Source organism: Aethina tumida, chromosome 7, assembly GCF_024364675.1.
Source record: "Aethina tumida isolate Nest 87 chromosome 7, icAetTumi1.1, whole genome shotgun sequence".
NCBI lineage: Eukaryota > Metazoa > Arthropoda > Insecta > Coleoptera > Nitidulidae > Aethina > Aethina tumida.
The window spans coordinates 17,070,964-17,092,280 of NC_065441.1; the positions used below are offsets into that span (position 1 = coordinate 17,070,964).

General features: G+C 31.7%; 1 protein-coding gene across 2 annotated transcripts; it reads right to left on the reverse strand.

Annotated features, from left to right (window-relative positions):
• Positions 1-39: 39 nt before the first annotated feature.
• LOC109599564 (rho GTPase-activating protein Graf) lies at positions 40-20,047 on the reverse strand. 2 transcript variants are annotated; one of them, XM_049969733.1, is made up of 14 exons: positions 19,568-20,047; positions 14,598-14,755; positions 4,353-4,523; positions 3,686-4,028; positions 3,536-3,633; positions 3,300-3,479; positions 2,914-3,247; positions 2,747-2,852; positions 2,307-2,694; positions 2,060-2,246; positions 1,859-2,003; positions 1,659-1,721; positions 1,492-1,571; positions 40-1,430 (listed from the first exon to the last, which is right to left on the reverse strand). In XM_049969733.1, the coding sequence occupies exons 1-14, from the start codon at positions 19,725-19,727 to the stop codon at positions 1,339-1,341; spliced, it is 2,505 nt and encodes an 834-aa protein (XP_049825690.1). In that variant the 5' UTR covers positions 19,728-20,047; the 3' UTR covers positions 40-1,338. The 2 variants fall into 2 exon arrangements, with proteins under 2 accessions (XP_049825690.1, XP_019871131.1); XM_020015572.2 differs by lacking the exon at positions 1,659-1,721 and having other exon boundaries at positions 19,568-20,043.
• Between the last annotated feature and the right edge of the window lie 1,270 nt (positions 20,048-21,317).

The following is a 21,317-nucleotide window of genomic DNA, read 5'->3' on the forward strand; positions in this document are numbered from 1 at the left end:
ACAGATACTATTAATACTTATGGTAACTATAGTTAAATATTTTTAATCAGGCCGTTATTAACCATTTAACACAAAAATCACAAGTTTACTCATAATTTTCACCATTTAATTAGTTACACTAATTAATCGTGATAATCGGAATAGATGGACAGAAAATGGAAAATTAAATTCCCATATTCCAAAATGAAAACTACTATATGTGAAAGATCAGGGATATTAAAGTTTTAACGATAAAATAAAATCTGCTTCACTACACAGAAATTATTTTAATATAATAGGATTATAGTAATGAAAATACAATAGAGTTACACTCGTAAAGACTTTCTTCATCAAGAAAATTTACATCAAATTATATTAAACAAATACATATGTACAGACATAAATTTTGTTAATACTGTTCAACTCCACATATTACACAAAATTCAACATGTAAACGTAACGTTTTAAAAAATGGACACACTTAAACTAATTCTTTAAGCATTAATAAACACTGATTGAGCTTTTCCAAATTTTATAGCCATGCAGTTCACGACACATAAGTTAAATGTTACAGTGCTAATTATACAATTTTCCACTCTGTTCAAACGCACCCTGAATGCATTACAAAAATAAGATAAAAGCAGATTTGGATTTTATATCTATGTAATTGAACTATAGTTTCGAATATGATATTATCAAGGATATGTAAAATTGTGCACTCAACGTCCGGATTATGAGTTGGTAGAAGAGAGTTTGGAATGTTTGGGAAGTTTGGCACGCGTAACTAATTGAAATTGTTGATTATTTATTTGGTGTTTGGAATTTATTCAGCATGTCTTTGATATAGGTTCCTCTCTTTTAAACTCATAAGCCATGACTATACTTATTATATCTACCTCAGTCGCATTTTACTCTCATCCTTATGAAAATACTGCTGTATTATCTCTCTTTTTTGCACCCGAAAAATTTGTCTATAAACAAACAAAAGGAAACGCACGTGGCAGTCTAGATCTATCACAGAATGTATATACATTTTTTGTAATAATTTTGGGCTAAAATTTCATTGCAGTATTTTAACTGAACGTGTTAACATCATTTTCTCGTTCGTGCCTTGAAACAAACACAAAACACCGCAACTGGACAAAGAAAAACCGAAAAAACCGCCTCCTGTTGAAAATGGATGGAGAATTATGTTGAATTTTTTCTGGCCGGTTTCCGCCTGTCAATCAGACATTGAGTCTCGTCGAGGCTCTGCCTGTGGCCGAACAGTGCCGACGCGCAGAGCTCCGGATTGGAGGTGGTGTTGATGTTGAACGCTTTACGCAAATTGGCGCGCAACTTCGACATGTACTGCGCAGGTCAGGGCAATATCTCCACGTAGTTCTCCGGGATCAAGCCCGTTTTTCCGTTCAATGTGCCCTCCAGCCAACCCGGTTCAGGCGACGATTTCACTGAAACAACCACAATTATATATTTATGATCGAATTACATGAGAATAAATCACATTCATACCGTTTGTTATGATTTGATTTGGTTCGAAGCTTAGTTCTCCATCGTTCTCGCCCAAGCAGGCGTAGAGTGTTCTCACTCGTCTGAAACGAAATTAAAAATAACGTCAGTAAATTTGGCAAGTCAATAAGGAAAAAGTGTAAGTCTGCAAATTAATGTGCGACTCTCACCTGTTGCGAAATGGTGTGCTCGGTCCTCTTAGTACGTGAGTTATAAATAAATTGTCAGAGTCCCTTTTGTTAGTAGAGTGTGAAAAAGTGCAACGAAATTAATACATGGTTAGTTGTAAATAAAATAACAATAACATTATCACAAAACAAAAAACAACATCTAAGTGTAGCATGCGGAATTAATTATAAAGGTTCCTTACACATTATCCACGGATTTATACATGTTGTGGTACCCGATCGCCATAGAACGTTGCCTCTTCTGTGGTATCGTTTTTATAAAATGAGTGCTGCTGTCCTGTGAGGTGGAAGCGACCGATTCGTTTGAACTGCTCGTACAGTTTGCATCTGAATCAACGTATAAATATTACAATCAATGCGACTATTCAAATGGACACCCTTACCTAACAGGGGGTTCGATCCGAAGCGCGGGGAGCCCCAATTCATATTGGGTATGTTGATCTCGGATTGTGACGCTGAAGTTTGAGGTACGTATTTCGAAACGGGTCGTCCCCCATATTCGCTGTGACTCAGGTCTTGCAGGATGGTGCTGTTGTCATTGTCGTAAAAACCATACGCCGGTTTGACGCTCTGTAAAACACCACGACACTTCAATAAAACACTGAAGCAATTAGTGAAGCAGTAACTCACGGTGTGGTAAGATTGTTGCGGTAGATTGGAAGTTCGAAATGCTTTTATATCCTGGTGGCCGTATCCGTTGGTCCTTTTGATATGTGGTATGTGGGGTCCGTTCGTGTACCTAGATACGTCAGATACGGTGCCGTTGATGGGCTTTATTTTGCGTGTCACCGCCTCGGGTGGAGCTACATCGTCGTTTGGATGTTCGTAAGTTGTAGATGGAGGTGGTTCGTTGAACAGTCTGTCGTAGTTATCGATGAGGATTTCAACAACGATGTTGTAGAATTTCAAGTCCATAATGCTGGCCACTGTCTCCTCTTCAGGACGCAACAGTGTGGGTCCGAAAACGACGCTCAGGTTACTTGCGGTCATAAAGTTTTTGCTACTCTTGTCGGCCACACTAAAATTATTATCGTTGTAGTTCTATAAATAAAAAGTTACGCAACTCTTACTTTTGTAAGTGCTTGATTACGATTTTGAGTAGGTCGAAATTGGCACGTGGTAGTTTGTACAACAGTCTGTGGATTTCGTTTATGCGTTTCTCCTTGGTTTCTTGTTCTGAAACGGTAATAAATTAATTAATACGTCACATTAGATCATACATTACTGCAACACTTACTGACTACTTTAATAAACTCATTATGGTACTCATATGTCATAAGTGGTTCAGAGAAACTTCTAAGACAAGTCTTCAGCGCGCTGGTTATAGTCTTCGTCTCCCATTCCAGTGGATCTTCCATCGATGACTTTTCGTTTTTTCTCTTATCCAAGAAGATGGTTAAGAACTTGTTCACCTTCGATCCAACTCCTCCAATTCTGTACATACCCTGTTCCTCCAGGCCTCTGGTTTCGAGCACATCAATGCACTTCTTAACGAATTTGATGCAGTTTTCGTCAAACACTCTTTCGTCTGGATTTGGAGTCTTTCGATCCTTCGACGGGGCTATATAGGTCTAAAACATCACAAATAAGTTTTTTGTCATAAAAATTAAGAGATTTATTTACGGGTTCTTTTCCATCCATCATGTCCATCCACGATTTCCGGTCTTGCTCAGACAAAGCCTGAAATGTTAAAGTTACGCCGGGTTTACCATCGAGTTGGATGTCGAAACAAAACCTTTTCTCTATGGAGTCAGACATTCGTCTTATGCAAGACACTAATGTCATGGTTTCCGGTTGGGGCACCTATAAAATCAATAATAATGATAAAAATATGTCACAAAATAACAAATTTAACTAACGGTTTTAGTAGTCAGCTGGTTATATGGTATCATTTTGAAAATCTTCCCATCTCTTTCATAGGAACAATAATATTTATTCCAAGTTGCACCCCAAGGCTCTAAAACACAATCAAGGTTAATTAGTATGCTGTGGCAAAACAAGTCACTTACTTTTCTCCAACAAAAACAAATAACCCTCCTTCCTTCCCCTAACATTTCTAACCGGTTCGGCCTGTTTTAAAACCTCCTCCATCCGCGACTTTAATTTCTGGCTGAAATCGTCGAAATTGTTCCTGGTCTTTTGTATTTTCTGCGACAATTGATGGGTATAATTGCGTGAATCCTTCGCCACTTCGTAACCTTGATGGTAGAACGTAAGCCAGGCCATCATAAATTGTAGTAGAGTTTCGACGAACTCGAATTTTTTTCGTTCGTGCACCTCTTGAATCAGACACACGTACTCCATACTGGCTTTGTAGAAATGTCTTTCGGCCATGTCCACAGATGCATCCGCCTAAGATGTATTTGGTTATTAATAAATGTATTGTACAATTAATATAAATTAATATTAATCAAGTGCAAATTAAATTAAATGTGTAAATATTTGATAGCTTATCGAATAATTAATAATTCTATAATTTACTTAATTTTTGATTAAGTTATCGTAAATATTTTACTTGTATAAATAATAAAACTTGAATCGGCTTAAATTAAAAACAACAATATATAAAACTCACATTAACTAATAACAAACTGTCGCCAAAACCATTAAAAACAATATGTGACATGTATAGAAAAAAACAAACAATTAAAGCAACAAATACAAATTAAGGCTGACCTCTTGTAATGAATTCGTCTTCTTTGTGGTCAAATTCAAGTAACGTTCCTGGCTCTGACAGAATTTTGCAGTCTGTTTCTCGAACTTTTTCTTCTCATTTTTCACGGCCCCGATGTGCTTCTTTCGAAACTCTTCTAAAGGTTTAACGACGAGCATTGAGGCATTCTCCAACTGAAACAAAAAATAGTGTTTTTATTGCATTTGAATGTGAACATCTCAAAAACCATTAATTAACATAAAGAAAAATTACTGTTGCATATGAAATTTTAAAATGTCAGGATGTTAATAATACACCGAAAGAGCATTCAATGTTAATATTCCCATTCTAAAAATATTTAAATATAACCTACACAATTAAAACACATTCCGAATATCCAATTATGTATTTTTCACGGTCCAAATTTAATTAATTTATGCCTGGGTATTATGACATTTTAATGTTTGTTAGTTTTAAATCATTTTACTTTATGCGCCTTTCCATGTGGTTTAATATAAATGTTTAGACGAACTGCTGCTGAGCAAACTAATTTGTAATATTTCTGATCCAAAATTAGACTTTTGACATATTATTTTTATGTAAAATGGGCCTTTTTTGTTTATAACACGCTATTATTAGATCATAAAATAAATAGTTATATAAATATTAAGATTGTAAGACATTAATTAATCTGACATTGTTTGTTTGTCAGAGGTTTAAAATTTTTAAATTATTACGTAGTAATTTTTTTATTTAAGGACATGTACAACTTTAATTAGTTCTCATCCATTACTACTCAAGATAATAGAAAAATATCGGTGTGTACTTGAACATGCAAACTGTAAGGTAAAAAATGTGCATTTATTACTTTGTTATACAGAAAACATTGCCCGCAATTGTTTTTGATAATTTATTAGCGATAAAACAAACAAATAACACATAATAACATACAAGTTATATTTAAATAAACCTTTCACGAACCCAAAAAAGTCAAAACACTTTCAAGGCTCCTAAAATGCAACCGAATGAATCACACACACATCGTTTTGTTTTAAAAGTCAATCTCTCCACGTTTCACGACAGTGTCAACGATCCAATTTTCGGCTTAATTGGTGCAGTTCATCATAAAAATCGAGTGTCCAATAGAAAGCGTGTGCAATGCCAAATACGCGAGGTACGGGGGTGGTTTTAGCGACCCACGCTCCCCGCATTGGTGAAAGTTTGCGGGCGAATCCGCCGCCGCCTCGGGACACGCGAACATACGGTTATCCAATTAATTAGAACGCGGGGAAATTTTTTCGCTCGTGCAATCCGCCCGGGTTTCGCATGCGATTTAGTGATCTTGCATTGTCTGACGGGCCGGAAAATTTGCCAGAGTTTTAAGGGTTTCATTCCATTAGGCTTCCTAAAATGTGAAATGTTTTATGCATGAACACAAAAGGGGGCGGTTGCTGTAAAGTTTCAAATAATAAAATTTCCAAACAACTTGTTTGTTTTTTAAATGAGTTGAAATAATATTGTTTAAAGTTTTTCCCGGAGTAACAACAAACGTTGGTAAATCAATAAATAAAAGAAAGCTTTAATAATTTTTAATGGAATAAGATAAGATATCGACTTCAAATTTTTATTTTTATCAATGTTACTAAATTTTTATTAAAATTATAAATTAAATTTGACATGTGCCAAATTTACCAGTATCCTTAAATTTTTTTATACTGTACAGGGTTATTAATTCATTTTATTCTTACACGTGACCTTTTACATTTGTATATATGTTCTCTTTACACATCTAAGCAATAAAATAATTTACCGGAAATTCAACTACTATATTTCCAAATATTATTGTTATAATATCAGTACAAATGTTCCTTATACTTGGTATACTCAAGATTTCTAATACCCCCAAAAAAATTTTAGTAATCATAAATCTAGTAAACGAGAAATGAAAATAAATTCATTTAGTCAGTCTTGAATAGGACTAAAACAATTGAAATATAATTTTCAGGACAAATTCTTGAATTATAGAATTTGAATTTGAAACATATTGAGATGCAGAGACCCTATTAAATTTTTATCCAGAAATATTGGTCCTCTTGATATGGTATTCCCTACCATACATTAATTTTTGGTATAAACTTATATATTTTTTTCTTTGTGATTGCTCAGAATTCACAAGCAAACGTAACTTTAGTGGTTTGGGGTCTACCAAAATTGGTGAGCTTCTTTATGTCTTTATTTCTGATACACTTCCTGTGATGAATTCTCTCAGCTATTCACCCAATTTTAACCAGCAAATAGCACTAATTAAAATATAGAAATAACTTTCACATGAGGTATGATTAGAAAACCCTTTCCCTTAAGCATAAAAATTGGAAATATAACCATTAAATAAAAATTTTTACTTCAATTTATATAATTAAATAAAAGCTTTAATTAAAAAAAAAATAAATTAAAAAGAAATTGTCAATTCAAATTTATAAAAATTAAATATTAAGCTTAATTTTATTTAAAAAAATAACAAAATGTTTATTGGAGGTAGGAAAAGTTTTGTTGTTGAGTAATAAATTGTGTTTGTGTTATTGATTTATACTCAATTATTAATAATGTTAATTCCAAAGAAAAAAATGTACATGATTAAATTCTCCATAGTTAATAATTGCAGAGTAGTTTATAGTATCCCTTGTTAATTTTAAAACCAACAACGCTTCAAACATCAGTAATTAATTAAATTTTTATCCAGAAATGTTGGCCTCTTGAAATGATATTATGGTATTCCCTACCATAAATTAATTTTTTGTGAATGTGATATTTCCGAAATACCAAAAATACAAGTTTTTTGGCATGAACTAATAATTTCCCAAATATTTTTTCCTTGTGATTGTTGAGGTTTCACAAAGGTAACTTTACTGGTTTGTGGTTTTCCGAAATTGGTAGACTCCTTGATCTCTTTCTTTCTCACCCAATTTTTAAGCAAATAGCATTGATTAAAATATAGAAATATCTTTCACATGAGGTATGATTAGAGCACACTTTCCCTTAAGCGTAAAAAATGAAAATATAACCCATTAAATAAAAAATTTAATTCAATTTATATAATTAAAAAAATAAGCTCTAATTAAAAAAAATAAGTTAAAAAGAAGTTGTCAATTCATATTCATAAAAATTTAAAATTGATTAATTTGATTTAAAAAAATAACAAAATGTTAATTGAAGATCGATATCTTTTATTACCTTTCTGTATATTTTATATAGGAAAAGTTTTCTTTTTGAGTAATAAATTGTGTTTGTGTTGATATTGATTTATACTCAATTATTAATAATTTTAATTGTAGGTGATTAAATATAGTACTTCCTTGTTAATTTTAAAACCAACAACGCTACAAACATCAATAATTAATTAATTAAATTTTTATCCAGAAATATTGGCCTTCTTGAAAAATTAATGTATGTTACCATACAGTAATTTTTTGTGAATGTGACTTTTCCGAAATACCAAAAATACAAGTTTGTTGGTACGAACTTATACTTTTCCAAATATTCTTTTTTTTTTTGGTGTGGGTTGTGGTCTTCCGAAATTGGTAGGAAATCAAGAGATTTCTTTATCTTTGATACACTTCCTGTGGTGAATTCTCTCAGCTACTCACTCAATTTTAATCAGTAAATAGCACTGATTAAAATATAGAAATATCTTTCAAATGAGGTACGATTAGAACACCCTTTCCCTTAAGTGTAAAGAATGAAAATATAACCCATTAAATAAGAATTTTTATATCAATTTTTATAAATAAAAAAAGCTTTAATTAAAAAAAATTAAAGAGAAATTGTCAATTTATTGGAAAACGATATCTTTTACTTATTGTATATTTTGTATAGGAAAAGTTTTCTTGTTGAATGATAATTTTAGTTTGTGTTGATATTGATTTATACTCAATTATTAATAATTCCAAAGGAAAAAATGTATGATTAAATTCTCGTAAGATTCCATTTCCATAGTTAATAATTACAGAATAATTTATAGTACTTCCTTGTTAATTTTAAAACCAACAACGCTTCAAGCATCAATAAACTTTAATCAAATTTATCAACTCATTTAGTATGTGCCATTAAAACACAATTACCTCCGAAAATATAATTACTACTAATTGAAGAGATTCCAGTGAACGAAGAGGGTTTCCGTTGAAAGGAAGCTGCGTTATTTACAATTAAAAGTAAACATCTCGAGTGGGCTCAAGAAAAGGCAGAAAATTAGTAAACGCCTTGTTATATTTCAGGATGTCACGTAATTCACTTTTATTACTGACTAATCCAACGAGCACATTAAGACATCTCGAAGAATTTCTGAACGACGCCCTCGTAAATTCGAGGGGCACGTCAATGTTTCGTTCAAGCGGACGTAAAACGTTCTATAATTAAACAAACAATAAGTTATAAAATCCATAACCAGAACATAATGAGCAAAGTCCATGCGTTTCGACATTGTACACAACGAATAAATCACGAAGGAACTGTTTGGCTGTCGCTGTAATCTATATTTTAATTGATTTAAGTTCATGCTTTGGTATACTTGATGTGATAACCCAATTGACGCCCTCAAAACGTAAATATCAGGTTTAATTTACAATTAGATTTATTTTGGAGACTTTTATTGCAATAAAACAGAAACGAATTTGCAAGAAATGTCACAACTTTCAAAGCATTAACACCCGGATTATACTGTAATTTTATATGCATCGTCAATTTTTATTATGCAATTTCGTGCACTTTTGTAACTATGTATCACAAGATAGACATTTTATTTAAATTGTAAAATGTGCATTGACATTTACGCAAATGAACTTACGAAATAGTTAATTAATTCAATTATCAAATAGCGCATCAGTATGTAAAATAACAAGTTCAAATATCAAAGGTCAAAATATTGTACCATGGAAATATTTTCAAATCAATTTGAAAAGCAGTATAAATCTAAAATATTGCTACGTTTTATTACACGTCACAGAGAATATTAAAATTTAATTTGTGTATTGCATAAAATGCAACAACTCAACGCAAAATCAACATAAATTAGCATCATAATTGCCAGAGGAATAAATTCATTTCGATAAAATTACAAATAACAAAAACACCGTGAAAGTTGCGCTGGCAAATGTTGATCAAAATTCACCAATCACATTCTAATATAATCGGTAATTAAAGCAGGAACTGCAGCAGCAGATGTCGGTCCCCGCGAAATAAAACAGTTTCCGCGTTAACGAAATTGTTTTTTCGAAGGCTGCAATAAACGTTTGTAATTTAAAATCGCGTTCCGCCACGTAACCGGATATGCGGTTTCGAACCGGCCAGAAATGAGCAGGCACGGAAATCGACAGTTTCATATTCCAAACATCCTGCGCCATGTGCTTTCAGATTAGAGTATGAATTGTTAGTTTTGAAAGCAAATTTTCTGTGACTGTGTTGTTCACATTGAATTATTGAGGACGGTACTCTTTTACCTGGCTCAAAGTCCCTTTTAAAAATTTAAACGTTAAAGGACGTGTGAATTATTGTACAAAATGTAACAGTGTTGGTCCGATTTGGCGAGTGAATATTGTAAACGAACTCGGACGTCCGGAAAATATTCTGTTGGGAAATTACGTTTCCGTGTAATTGACAGTTCGCCAATAAATTTATCTCTCCCTGTGGTTACAATCACAGTGACTGCGCGTGCGAATAAACGTCTGACATTATACAACAAAATTCATCGTTTAAATACGCAGCAACTGATAAAAACATTCCACAGTGCATAAACAAAAACAACAATGCACTCAAATGGTAATTCGAAAACGCCAGTGCACACACGTGTGTGATGATTCTTAAGACCAGTTCCGAAGGCTGAGTCGTCAGATCGAATCGTGGCCCCGGGCGAATCGGACTGATCTGTTGTTACTGCTGAAAGTCGATCCGATTACCTGCGCCATTGTTTCGTGTTACATATTTTACTGCGTTTTGGATTTGCTTTTGAACGGTGCTTCGGCGGCGAGAATATGGTCTTTCTGTGGGCACGGAACTGTGACTCAAGATGATAACGGATTGAATCATTAGGTGGAGGCATAAAGAAAATATAAGCAGTGACATATAAAATAAAACGCATAGATACATTAGTCAGATGTCATTAATTTTTGGTGTAACAGTCTTTGTTTTTGGTCTAAGGCAATTTCTTACTGAAATACTTCTACTTAACGCTGAAGATTACCACACGTGTTCAATTGGTGATTAGTCCTGAAATATTGCTGGTCGTGGCAACATATTTACATTGGAATGTTGAAAACATTTTAAAATAAGATCCCATCTCAATGATGCAGTGTGATAGAAGTCCAAAAAGACAAGATACTACAGTAAGCATTTCGCACAGTAAGAAGTTAAAGGCCCATCTTGACGTTCGTTTGTCATTTGAAATTCTCCTAAACATCTTGCACGTTGGTTCACAACCTTCTTTGGAATATATAACCCAACAAAACCAAAAAATGCTTCGATTCAGATCATCCTCAATACAATTTTCTTTTAGGCAATAATTCACACTCTATCAAACAAGTCTTTGTTTTTGATCTAAGTATTAATTTAATGAGGTGGTCAATTTCTTTCAGAAATACTTCTACTTGACGCTGAAGGATACAACACGTGTTCAGTTGGTGATGAGCCCTGAAATATTGCTGGCCGTGGCAACTTATTTACATTGGAATGTTGAAAACATGTTAAAATAAGTTCTCATCTCAATGATGCAGTGTGACAGACAGCACAACGTAGACGGTAAAAGAAGTCCAAAAAGACAGATACTACAGTAACCATTTCACACAGTAAGATCAAAGACGGCAATCTCTGTCATTTGACATCCACCTGAGCTTCTTGCACGTTGTTTCACGACCTTCTTTGGAATATATTCTTCAACAAAACCAAAAAATGCTTTGATTTACTTCACCCGAATTACAATTTCCACAAACAAGTCCTCTCTCTTTTAAGCCAATAATTTGCACTCTATCAAACATTTAGATGTCTAAAAACTAGACGCCCTCGCACTAACCGCATTTGAAATGAAAGAATTCTTTAACGACAACAAAAGGGAAGTTAGTATTGAGCATGTTTGATATTAAACGGCTGTAACACAAACAGCACAAAATCTGTTCGGCTGACATCCTCCAAATTTTGTAAGAAATGCACCACAATTTGCATCGATAAATCGTTTGATATATTTGAAAACATTTGTTCATTTTTTCTTAATATATTTTTTGAATGAAATGAAAAATTTCAATACACCAGATTATGTTCAATTCATGGAATCCTTCTATACCATTCACCGATAAATATAATGGTAAATGATAAGAAAACAATTGTCCTAGTGTTTCTTATACAAATAATTGTGACTCATGAAAAAAATTGGTCAAAAATGATTTACAAAATCTTCATCATGTTAACTAAACAATTGTCGTTGATCAATAGTCAAAGTGATTGAATTCTGTTTTATAGGTAAATTCGGGTAAAACTGTGCATGAATTGAAACATTTATCAAAATAACAGTACAGAGTATTCCATCTATAAATACGACTCATTCAGCATGACTTTGCATCTGCAACGATTCCTTTTCACATGTTCTATTTCTTATTGTCGTTCGGTATGTAGGCACATTAAAATGTCTGGGCCACTTATAGACTACAGCGACGACGCAGTGTTGCTTTTGAACTTCATTTAATAAAATTTCGGGCCGTCTAACTCATTCATTATAATCGTCACGAGTCCCAATGGGACAAACATGGAGCGCTGCAGTGACATAATAATTGACTCGTTACAACATCGGATACATATTAACGATAATTTCAAAAAAAAAAATATATATATTTTAATGAGGCACATTCATTCAACGTTTCGTGAATGGGAGCGATCGTTGAATGGAACTGGGAAAATTGGCGCAATTAGCGCGTCGAAATGTAAATTGGCGTCGGGATGGACACGTTAATTATTGCATCGCTTTAGATTTATGAAACTGGGGCGAATTAAAACTGAATTATAAACTTTTAGCTGTGTACCATTTTTATGAAAATTGTAGTATTAATTAAAATGGTGACTGTTACTAGTTACATTTACTAATTTTACAGATAATTCACCTATTTTATGGGGAATTACTTCGAACAACTTGTTATTTATTGCATGAGTTAGTGTTTCACAGTAATGGTACCCAATTTTTTGCCTAATTTTGTCTCGACAATATCAAGATGTGTTAATTAAATTTTATAGTATAAATATCACTGAACACGCAAAATGAAACAAAGAACAATATTCAAATGTTGTGGTTAATTTCAAACATAAATTACAATTGAGCAACCAATTAATCATTACATAATTTACCCACAACAAAAAAACGTAACAATTTCGATTTGGAAATTGTATATAGCAAATCGATGTTCAGAGAAGTGATTAAAAGTGACATAGATTACACAATTCTTGATTTCGTATTTGTTATACCATGTGTTTTTGTTACAGGTTAATGTATCCTTAAATTAAAGTTAGATGATTGTAAACTAAGGTGGAAAATTAATTATTTCGTTAACAAACTTTATTAATTCCTATTGAAATTAACAGCAACTTTGCTTCCACAAGTTTATAATGTAGGTGGAACTCATCAACAGAAACTTTATGTGTACCTATCAGATTCAAGGTGACCTACCTCTGGAAAAAGGTCAGTAAAATGAAAAATGAACTTTGGAAGACTCACATATGGCTTATGCTTTTAGAAATTTTGGTTTTTCTATAAATATTAAAGATAATGAAAACTAAAATTATTTAATGAAAAATATTGGTCGCCTTAAAAATTTTATCATAATTAAATTTTAGCTGAGCTAACTATAAACAACAAAATGATATACCCAAAGTAAGAATTATTAACTAACATGTTTAATACTTTCGTGTGATAAATGTGCTAATATTATTCTTATCTACGGGGAGTACCATAAAAATATATTTAGGTATGTTGAGATATTACGTCAAAGAACTGTCAAATTAGTTATATTTAAATAGAACATTTCCAGACCAGTTACATAAGGTTTAAAGTTTTTTAGAACGTGTTTGTTACAAATTGTATTTTGATATATTTGACTTAAAAAAAAAACTTTAATAATATAACAATTATTAAATTACATTTAGCTAAGATAGCTAATCATGTGAGAAATAATACGGACACTTGTCGATTACAGAAAAAATGCAAATTAAACCAAGGTTTTCAATAAGTTTTGAAACTAGTATTAATTTTTAAGTACTCTTATGTTCCTAGTGTATAAAAATTAAGAAAATATTGCAAATTCCTTGAGGAAAAAAAAAATAATTTATTTATAAAGTTCTTTAAATTTTCATGTGAAATAAAATAGGAATAATTTCAGAATTGCCAAAAATGTTGCTCTATTCTTCTCTAGTCTCTATTTTTAATAACTGCCCAACATCGACTTTTCCTGGGGAATTTAATTTCAGGCTTTCTCCACCAGGAACCAGAGGGTTTCTTTATTAGTGACAGTTTTATCCCTCAGAGCTATCTTCACAACGTGCCACAAATTCTCGATAAGATTTAAGTCAGGTGATTGGACAGGCCAGCTTAAAAGTGTGGTTAAAAAAATAAGCTGTACACATTGAACTTAGTTTTTCTCTAACTCTAGTACTCAACTCGAAATAACTATATGAATATAAATATGAATGATATGAAATTTACTGGATATAATAGCAACATATTTTGGATTGGATTGGGATTTGGGAGATTTTTTTGATAGATAATCTAAATTCCTCACAGCAGAAGCCATCTTAAATTGAATTGATATTTAGGATTTCATCATTAAAATTCTAAATTTGATGTCACAACGGGGAAAATGAATAATGACAATAAAATCTGATGGTACATGGAAATGGGTCATTTCCATAGATGTTCTAACTGCTAACCTTCTTCACTATATCGCCTAGTCAGAACATTGTAGACCACCCTGTATTGTTTATAAATCATGTAGTTACATAAGTAAGTCATCACTTGCCAAGTAATTTGAATTTCGTTTGCATTAACACGTTCCTTTTATTTTAAAATAATTAGCAAAGTAGTTGCAATAAAAACTCGCATAATCTAATCAAATCCACTTCAAAGTATTCTAATCCATTAGAACTGAAACACTTTGAGTGTGTTACGCAAACCGATTCAGTGAATCAATTAGCCGAAGGCATTTTTTAAACAATTATTTCGAGTGTTTTTTCCGGTGGAGCCTTACCATTCGTCGTCGTTCCTCCTCCACCGTGTAGATGAAATCGCTGAAGACTTTTAGCGATTGGAATATGACTTGTTCGTCGTCTGTTTCTGTGCCTCCGATGCACTCGAAGGTGAATGTCTCCATGCACTTCGCGAACGATTTCTGCGCGTCGCTCAGTTCTGAAACAAAAACACCACCTTCAGAGACGGAATTGAAAATTGTGGAAAGGGAACCCAATTAGGGCGCAGTAATTAAAAGTGATTTTTAACTAATTTATTGGCCGTAAATGTCGCAGCGAAATTTACTCTGCAGCGAATACACATGTATTATTATTATTATTATTATTATTTAAACGTTAAATGTAATAAAGTGATTCATTAACACAACAACTTGATTTTTATTACCATCCTTGAGTAGTTAATAGTTTTTTGAACTGTCGTAAAATATTTAGGGAATAAACCTCGTCAACATTGAACAGATTTCATAAATATCCGAGAAAAGCTTATGTTTCTTGAAATGTCAATTTGTCATCACACAAATAATGAATTGTTATTATTTTGGTTGCCGAGCGGATTCATGTCCTTTTAAATAATAATGATGATTCATTACCTCATTAAACCACAACGATTCTCACTTAAAACAATATTATAATAAACTCGAGGCGTGTTTTTCCTTCATCCTTGAGCAACTGTGATTAATTAAAAATCAAGTTCATCTTCCTCTCTGTTATCTGAGAATTAGTTACATTTTTACATGCGGATGCAGATAATACCCGTAGGTCGTCTAGTCGCAACGTATTTGTTCGAAATTATCATTTTCCTTGTAAACTTTGAAATCGGAACAATCGGATGCATTCTTGCGTTGTTGCAGCATTGTCGAGCGTCAAATCCAATCAGTATAATCGTTTCGTTCAAGGCCTATCAGTCCCCATTCGATTAATTTCGAATCGATTGTTGCATGAAAGGGTATTTAAATCTCATTCGTCCACCGATAACAATTATTCGTCGAAAACAAGCCCACGTTACGCAAAATATTTTTATTTTCGTCGGACAAACGTGACGGTTGAAAAGATCGGTCGTATCGTACGTGATGGTTCTTCGCGTTTACCAGCTTAAAAACCACGTATGGAATAATGTGTCGTCTATTATTCCATATGAAATATCATTTGTGGCGTTTCTGGGGCATGCGATGTGCGCTAAAATTTAAAAGAAAGTACCAACTAAACTGTATGGTTAAGTTGTACGTGATAATTTTCCTTTTCGTTTCAAAATCGTATCGACTACTGAGTTTCTGTTTTTCGATTTTAATGCTTATATATGTGTGTTTAAGTGGGGGTTTTGTTTATAGTACCGTTTTCCGGAAATGTTATAATAATAGATTTACAGTTTATTCATATGCATAATACTGATACAGATTCTTTTCCAACATTTATAATCCTATATTAAAATGCACAGTGTTCTAGATAAATGAATGTTATAACCTATTTATGATGCCACTTAATTTATTTACTGATTTATATTACACTAAATGGGAATCAATATCAAATTTGTTCTGATCGACTGTAAAATATATAACAGGGCAATTCATCTAACTTATTCATTAAGGGTTTATAGAGAATGGAAAAAGGTATTGATTTGAAATGTTTATAGCAATTATGTCTTAACTTGAGACACTTTTATAATTTATTTTTAAAAAATTGCATTTCCGGTTTTACCGGAATTGACATCAACTTTGTTATTTTCAATTGATAACCCTGTAAATTTTTGGAGTTTTAAATTCTACATGTAATTATAAATAAAATGGCTATATCATGTCATAAACCTAAACCAAATAATTTTTGGGATATTATTTTTTTTTTTCAAAAATTTTAATGATTTTGAATACTGGGGTAATTTTGGCAGTTTTCCAGATTCATAGTCTAACTAAAATGACTGTAGAGCCACTAATCTTAATACTGGAAAGCTGGATATTATTAGTGTCCCCAAATTTTATACAAGGTTTCACCGGAATTTGCATCAACTTTGTTATTTTCAATTGGTAACCCTGTCAATTTTTGCTCCAAAATTTTATACAAGGTGTTCGTTATTTACGTTTAATTTTATGCACCAAAAAAAATTTAATTGTGCTAAAATATACAGTGTTCCATTGCACATAACAAACTTACTGGTGTTTTAATATGCACAAAATTAAACGTAAATAACGAAAACCCTGTATAAAATACAGGAGGTACTATAAAGATTCCTTATAGTACGGTCTTTGGTTAATGTGTATTCCAAAAATGAGCTTTCCAGCATCAACATTGGTGACTTTATAGACATTTTAGCTAAAGTATTAATCAGACCAATTTTTTGGAAAAGAGATGAATAATTAATAAATTATTGGGGTGCTCCATTGAAAATAAAAAAGAAACTGAAAAAGAAATTTTGTTCAAAATTGTTTATAAGTAGTATATAGTTATAAGTAGTTATAGAAGTCAAATTATAATTACTATAAAAAGTTCAAATCAATACCTTTTTTAGTTCTCCATAAACTTTCAATGAGAAAAAAAATATAGGTGAATCATACCATATTTGCAACGACAAAACAAATATTTATTGTCAATACTTCAACCAGGTATGTGCAATTATTTCTTGTCAATTTTTAAAATGTTTACGTGGACATAAAAATGATAAAACTCTCTTCAAAAAATATATTTGTGCATAATAATTAGAAACGTAATAAGTAAATAATTGCAATTATTCTATAATAAAAATTAATTGTAAATAACAAGCAATTAAAACTAAAGAAAATATTTTTCTAAAAAGTGAGTTTTTAATGCAGACACCATTTAAATAATCTTGATCATTTGTTGCATCAAACCCCGTTATGAATTTTAATTATTGAACGGGTGAAAGTGTTTTATGTTTTTTTATATATATTTCAAACGTCATTAATTAACAACCAGTTCAGATGGACGGGAGCTAGTTTTGCATAATCGTCCATTTTGCAGCGACCTTTCGGGCGAAACGCGGCAAAAAGACATCGTTGGTCATTATACTCGAGATTGATGATTAGAAATTTTCTTATCGGAGATTTCATGACGCCGCACACGATATACATGCATAAACAACGTTGGCCAACAATCAAATGTTACCGTTTCACTTTAATATTCATATTTCTGGCCGTGCAAACTTCAAAAAAAATTAAATTTCTGGGATTCAAACTGGGATGTTAACAATTTTTCGCTACATGAAATAAATCTGTTAAAATACAACAAACTGATCTATACTTATATCTTATCGATGCGTCACTTTTATCTTTGTAAATTCCTGTTACACACAAAATACATTTAAAAGTTAATTCATAGCATATAAATATTTTAAATGCGTTTATCCACATTTAGAAAGCATTTTTAATAAAAATTAATATTATATTAATAATAATATAAAAAATTTAATTATATTTACACTTAAAAGAAAAAAACAATAAATGTTTTAATAAATTACAACACCTGTTTAGAAAGTGATTTGCAACTTTTTGAAATATATTTAAAAATTAGTCGTGGATGTTGTTACATTTTATAAAATAAATACGGTTTACTGTTTTATTAACGCATATTAGAATGTTCTATAAGTTAATTAACAATCATACACACACATTTCATTACTTTTTTCTTGCACCATTGAATCAGTGTGCAGAACGAATTAATTAGTTTGACATTAAAACAACTTACATACATGATAGTCCTTATTAGCAATAAGTATTAAAATTCACTGTTTAAAACCAATTGCCTAAAACTATTAAATTTAAATTCAATTAACTAATAGGTAATTAATAAAATATTAGGGCAATTAAAAATTGTGCAAGATGTTAATTGAACCTGTTGTTTTTAAATCAGACACAAATATCTGTCGTTCTAATTATGTGACAATGTATGTGATAATTACAGATCAACTTAAAACTGTTTTATTTTAAATTTAGCATATTGACGTTTATTATAAAAACAACGGTTTATCTAAATTGATTTCTAGACAATGTTGGTATTATTTGTGTTTAATTTATTGGGTATTTTCCATTGTTAAAGATAACATCAAATGCACACTAATTTAAGTAGTTTTCAATTATTAGTAAACTGATCAATTTATATTGATGACGAATTACACCAAGATAAAATCAATTAAATTGACTTTTTTAAATTCAAAATAACTTATTCCAATGTCATTTTTCATTTTAAAATTATTTAAGGGATTAAAAAATTTTAAAATAATCTTAAAGTACTGATTCTTTTTAATGGATTAAATTAAAATTTTTACATCCGAATATTCTAATAATCAAATAAATATTCAAATTATGAATAATCGCATTATTCAAATTACATTTCCAGTCATTAAATTTGATCATTTTCCTTCGTAACAGTTTGAGATAAAACAAACTTGCACTCCTAACAGAAAGCACAGAAGAAAGTGAAGTTATATAATAAAGTTCGATAATACGTCGAATATCAGTGCCCGAGGGCAGAATTATTCAACGACATTTATCGGCATAGAAAATCGTAATCTACTAACGCCCGATTAACAGTAAAATCTAACTGCATAAAATGTGGAACTTTTTAAATCGCCAAACGAAATGTCAAGGCTGAAGAACTGACCTACACATTTATAAGTCGAAACGAAAACCGTACGAAAAAGGAAAAATTCTTGAACGAACGGGAAATTTCACGGTGTTGTCAGTAACCGTCGTTAAAATTCCTCAACACGAACGTATTCTATTGTTGTGTTCTTTTAAAGGACACGTTGTATACAATTTAAAGTGCAGTAAATATGTTAGCGTCCGATGAATATTAATCGTCATAAGTGACTTTCGACGCGCAACATCAATAAATCAACTTATTTATATAGGATAAACAAAATTACCGCAACGCACAGTTACAACAGTTTCTTGTTGTACTCTTTGACGTTGCTCCGTGACATATTAAATACAAGAACTGGGTAATAATTTGTTTGTAAACTTACGCGTTGCAGCCTGTATCAAATCTTTAACTTCCTTGATGATTCGCTTGATGTGCTGATTGGTTTTCTCCAATTCCCTTTCATGTTTGTGTAAATTCTCGCGAAAATCCGGACTGTCGCTCAGGCACTCTGTGAATTCCAACGGCGGCAACACGACACCCATATTGTCCGACACGAATCACCCTCTGGCACGCACGAAATTAGCAAAAGTGGCCCGAAAGCGACAAAATTCGATAATTTACAGTCCGGTTAGTTCAAGCGCGGAAAACATACAGTCTATTTACCAACAAAACAACTCGGCTCGCCATCTCTTCTTTAACTGTCAGCCCAACTTGACGGGATTGTTACTGGCGACGTTGCCGTAATTTGTTTTGCTTTCGTTTTGCCGTCCCATAGAAAACCTATACCGTCCGACTTTGGCAACCCTACATTTTACCGCCTTTTGAGAATATTGATTTATTTTTTCCTAAAAATAACTTATTATTAATAGCAAACTACTATAACCTGATCTTAAGTTTCATAAGTAGGCTGATAAAAATATGTTTTATTTCTTTTAACTATTAATTTCGAACAGTTTTTAGCTAAAACTACTTCACACCAGATGCTGTTTTCTAGCTACATATTGAGAGGAAGGACTCTGTCAATTCCTCACCTTTGGCGGCAACTAGATGTCACTTTTTTCAATTGAATTTAATTGTGCTGTAGTTTTTTAAATTTACGAATGTTACACCATCACATAAAATTATTTGATAATCTAAAAATGTTTAGTCAAATGTTTTCTTAAATAAGATAAATTTTATATTTAATTTGACTGAAAATCTGCTTTTGAATTACCAAATTCAATGAAAGGTATTGTCATTTACTTGTCAGGTGTTTAACGAATAATTTAGTTACTCGTGTTAATTGCAAAAACCTGTAATATAGATGAAGAAAATACTCATAATACAGATTCGATATGCTGTCTCTAGATGGCGCAGCAGTAATATAGAAGAATTTATTTAATTACAAATAAATATCTACGAAATTTCTGTAGTTCACCATATTTGTTCTAGATGTCTAAGAAGTACCAACCCAATGTTATAAAAGAGAAACATTACTGGGCTCAAGGCTAAGTGGCGGATTGCCAAATGTAACAACACGCGGTGTTGCCATTTAATTTTATTACAAAAACCTTTTTTTGTGTCATTCAAAAAGAGCGGGAAAACTGCGATGGCGGGAGATCTTATAGCATTTAAATTTTACTAATATAGGTTAGGTTCAATTTATAATATATAAAAATAAAACGCTTATATATTTAACAAAAGTTTTATTATAAATACACAATGAGAATACACATTTGATATAAAATTGATACATATATTCGTAAAAACAAGAAACTTCACAATAATTAAAACATACTTTTTACTTTTGGCAACGTGCCTTTAACTCTCAGCATTATTTTTATCACAGATAGGAGATGTAGATTTGCAATAGGAATGATCTAACAGAACAATCAAGTGACAGTCTTTCGAAATATTAGAATTATTATTTGTATCTAAAAGAGAATTTGAACAAAGAGAAATACTTGAAGCCGAGGGAACATCAGGAACAGAAAAAGAATCAGAACATTTTAGTAAAACATTAGAATGTACAATAATTTGTTTATTAAGATTTATTAAATTATTTGATATCGAAGAGTAAGAACTACAATTAAAATCAGATATTAGACTTAGAACATTAGTCGAAGTGGAAGGAAATGCAGAACTTCAAATTT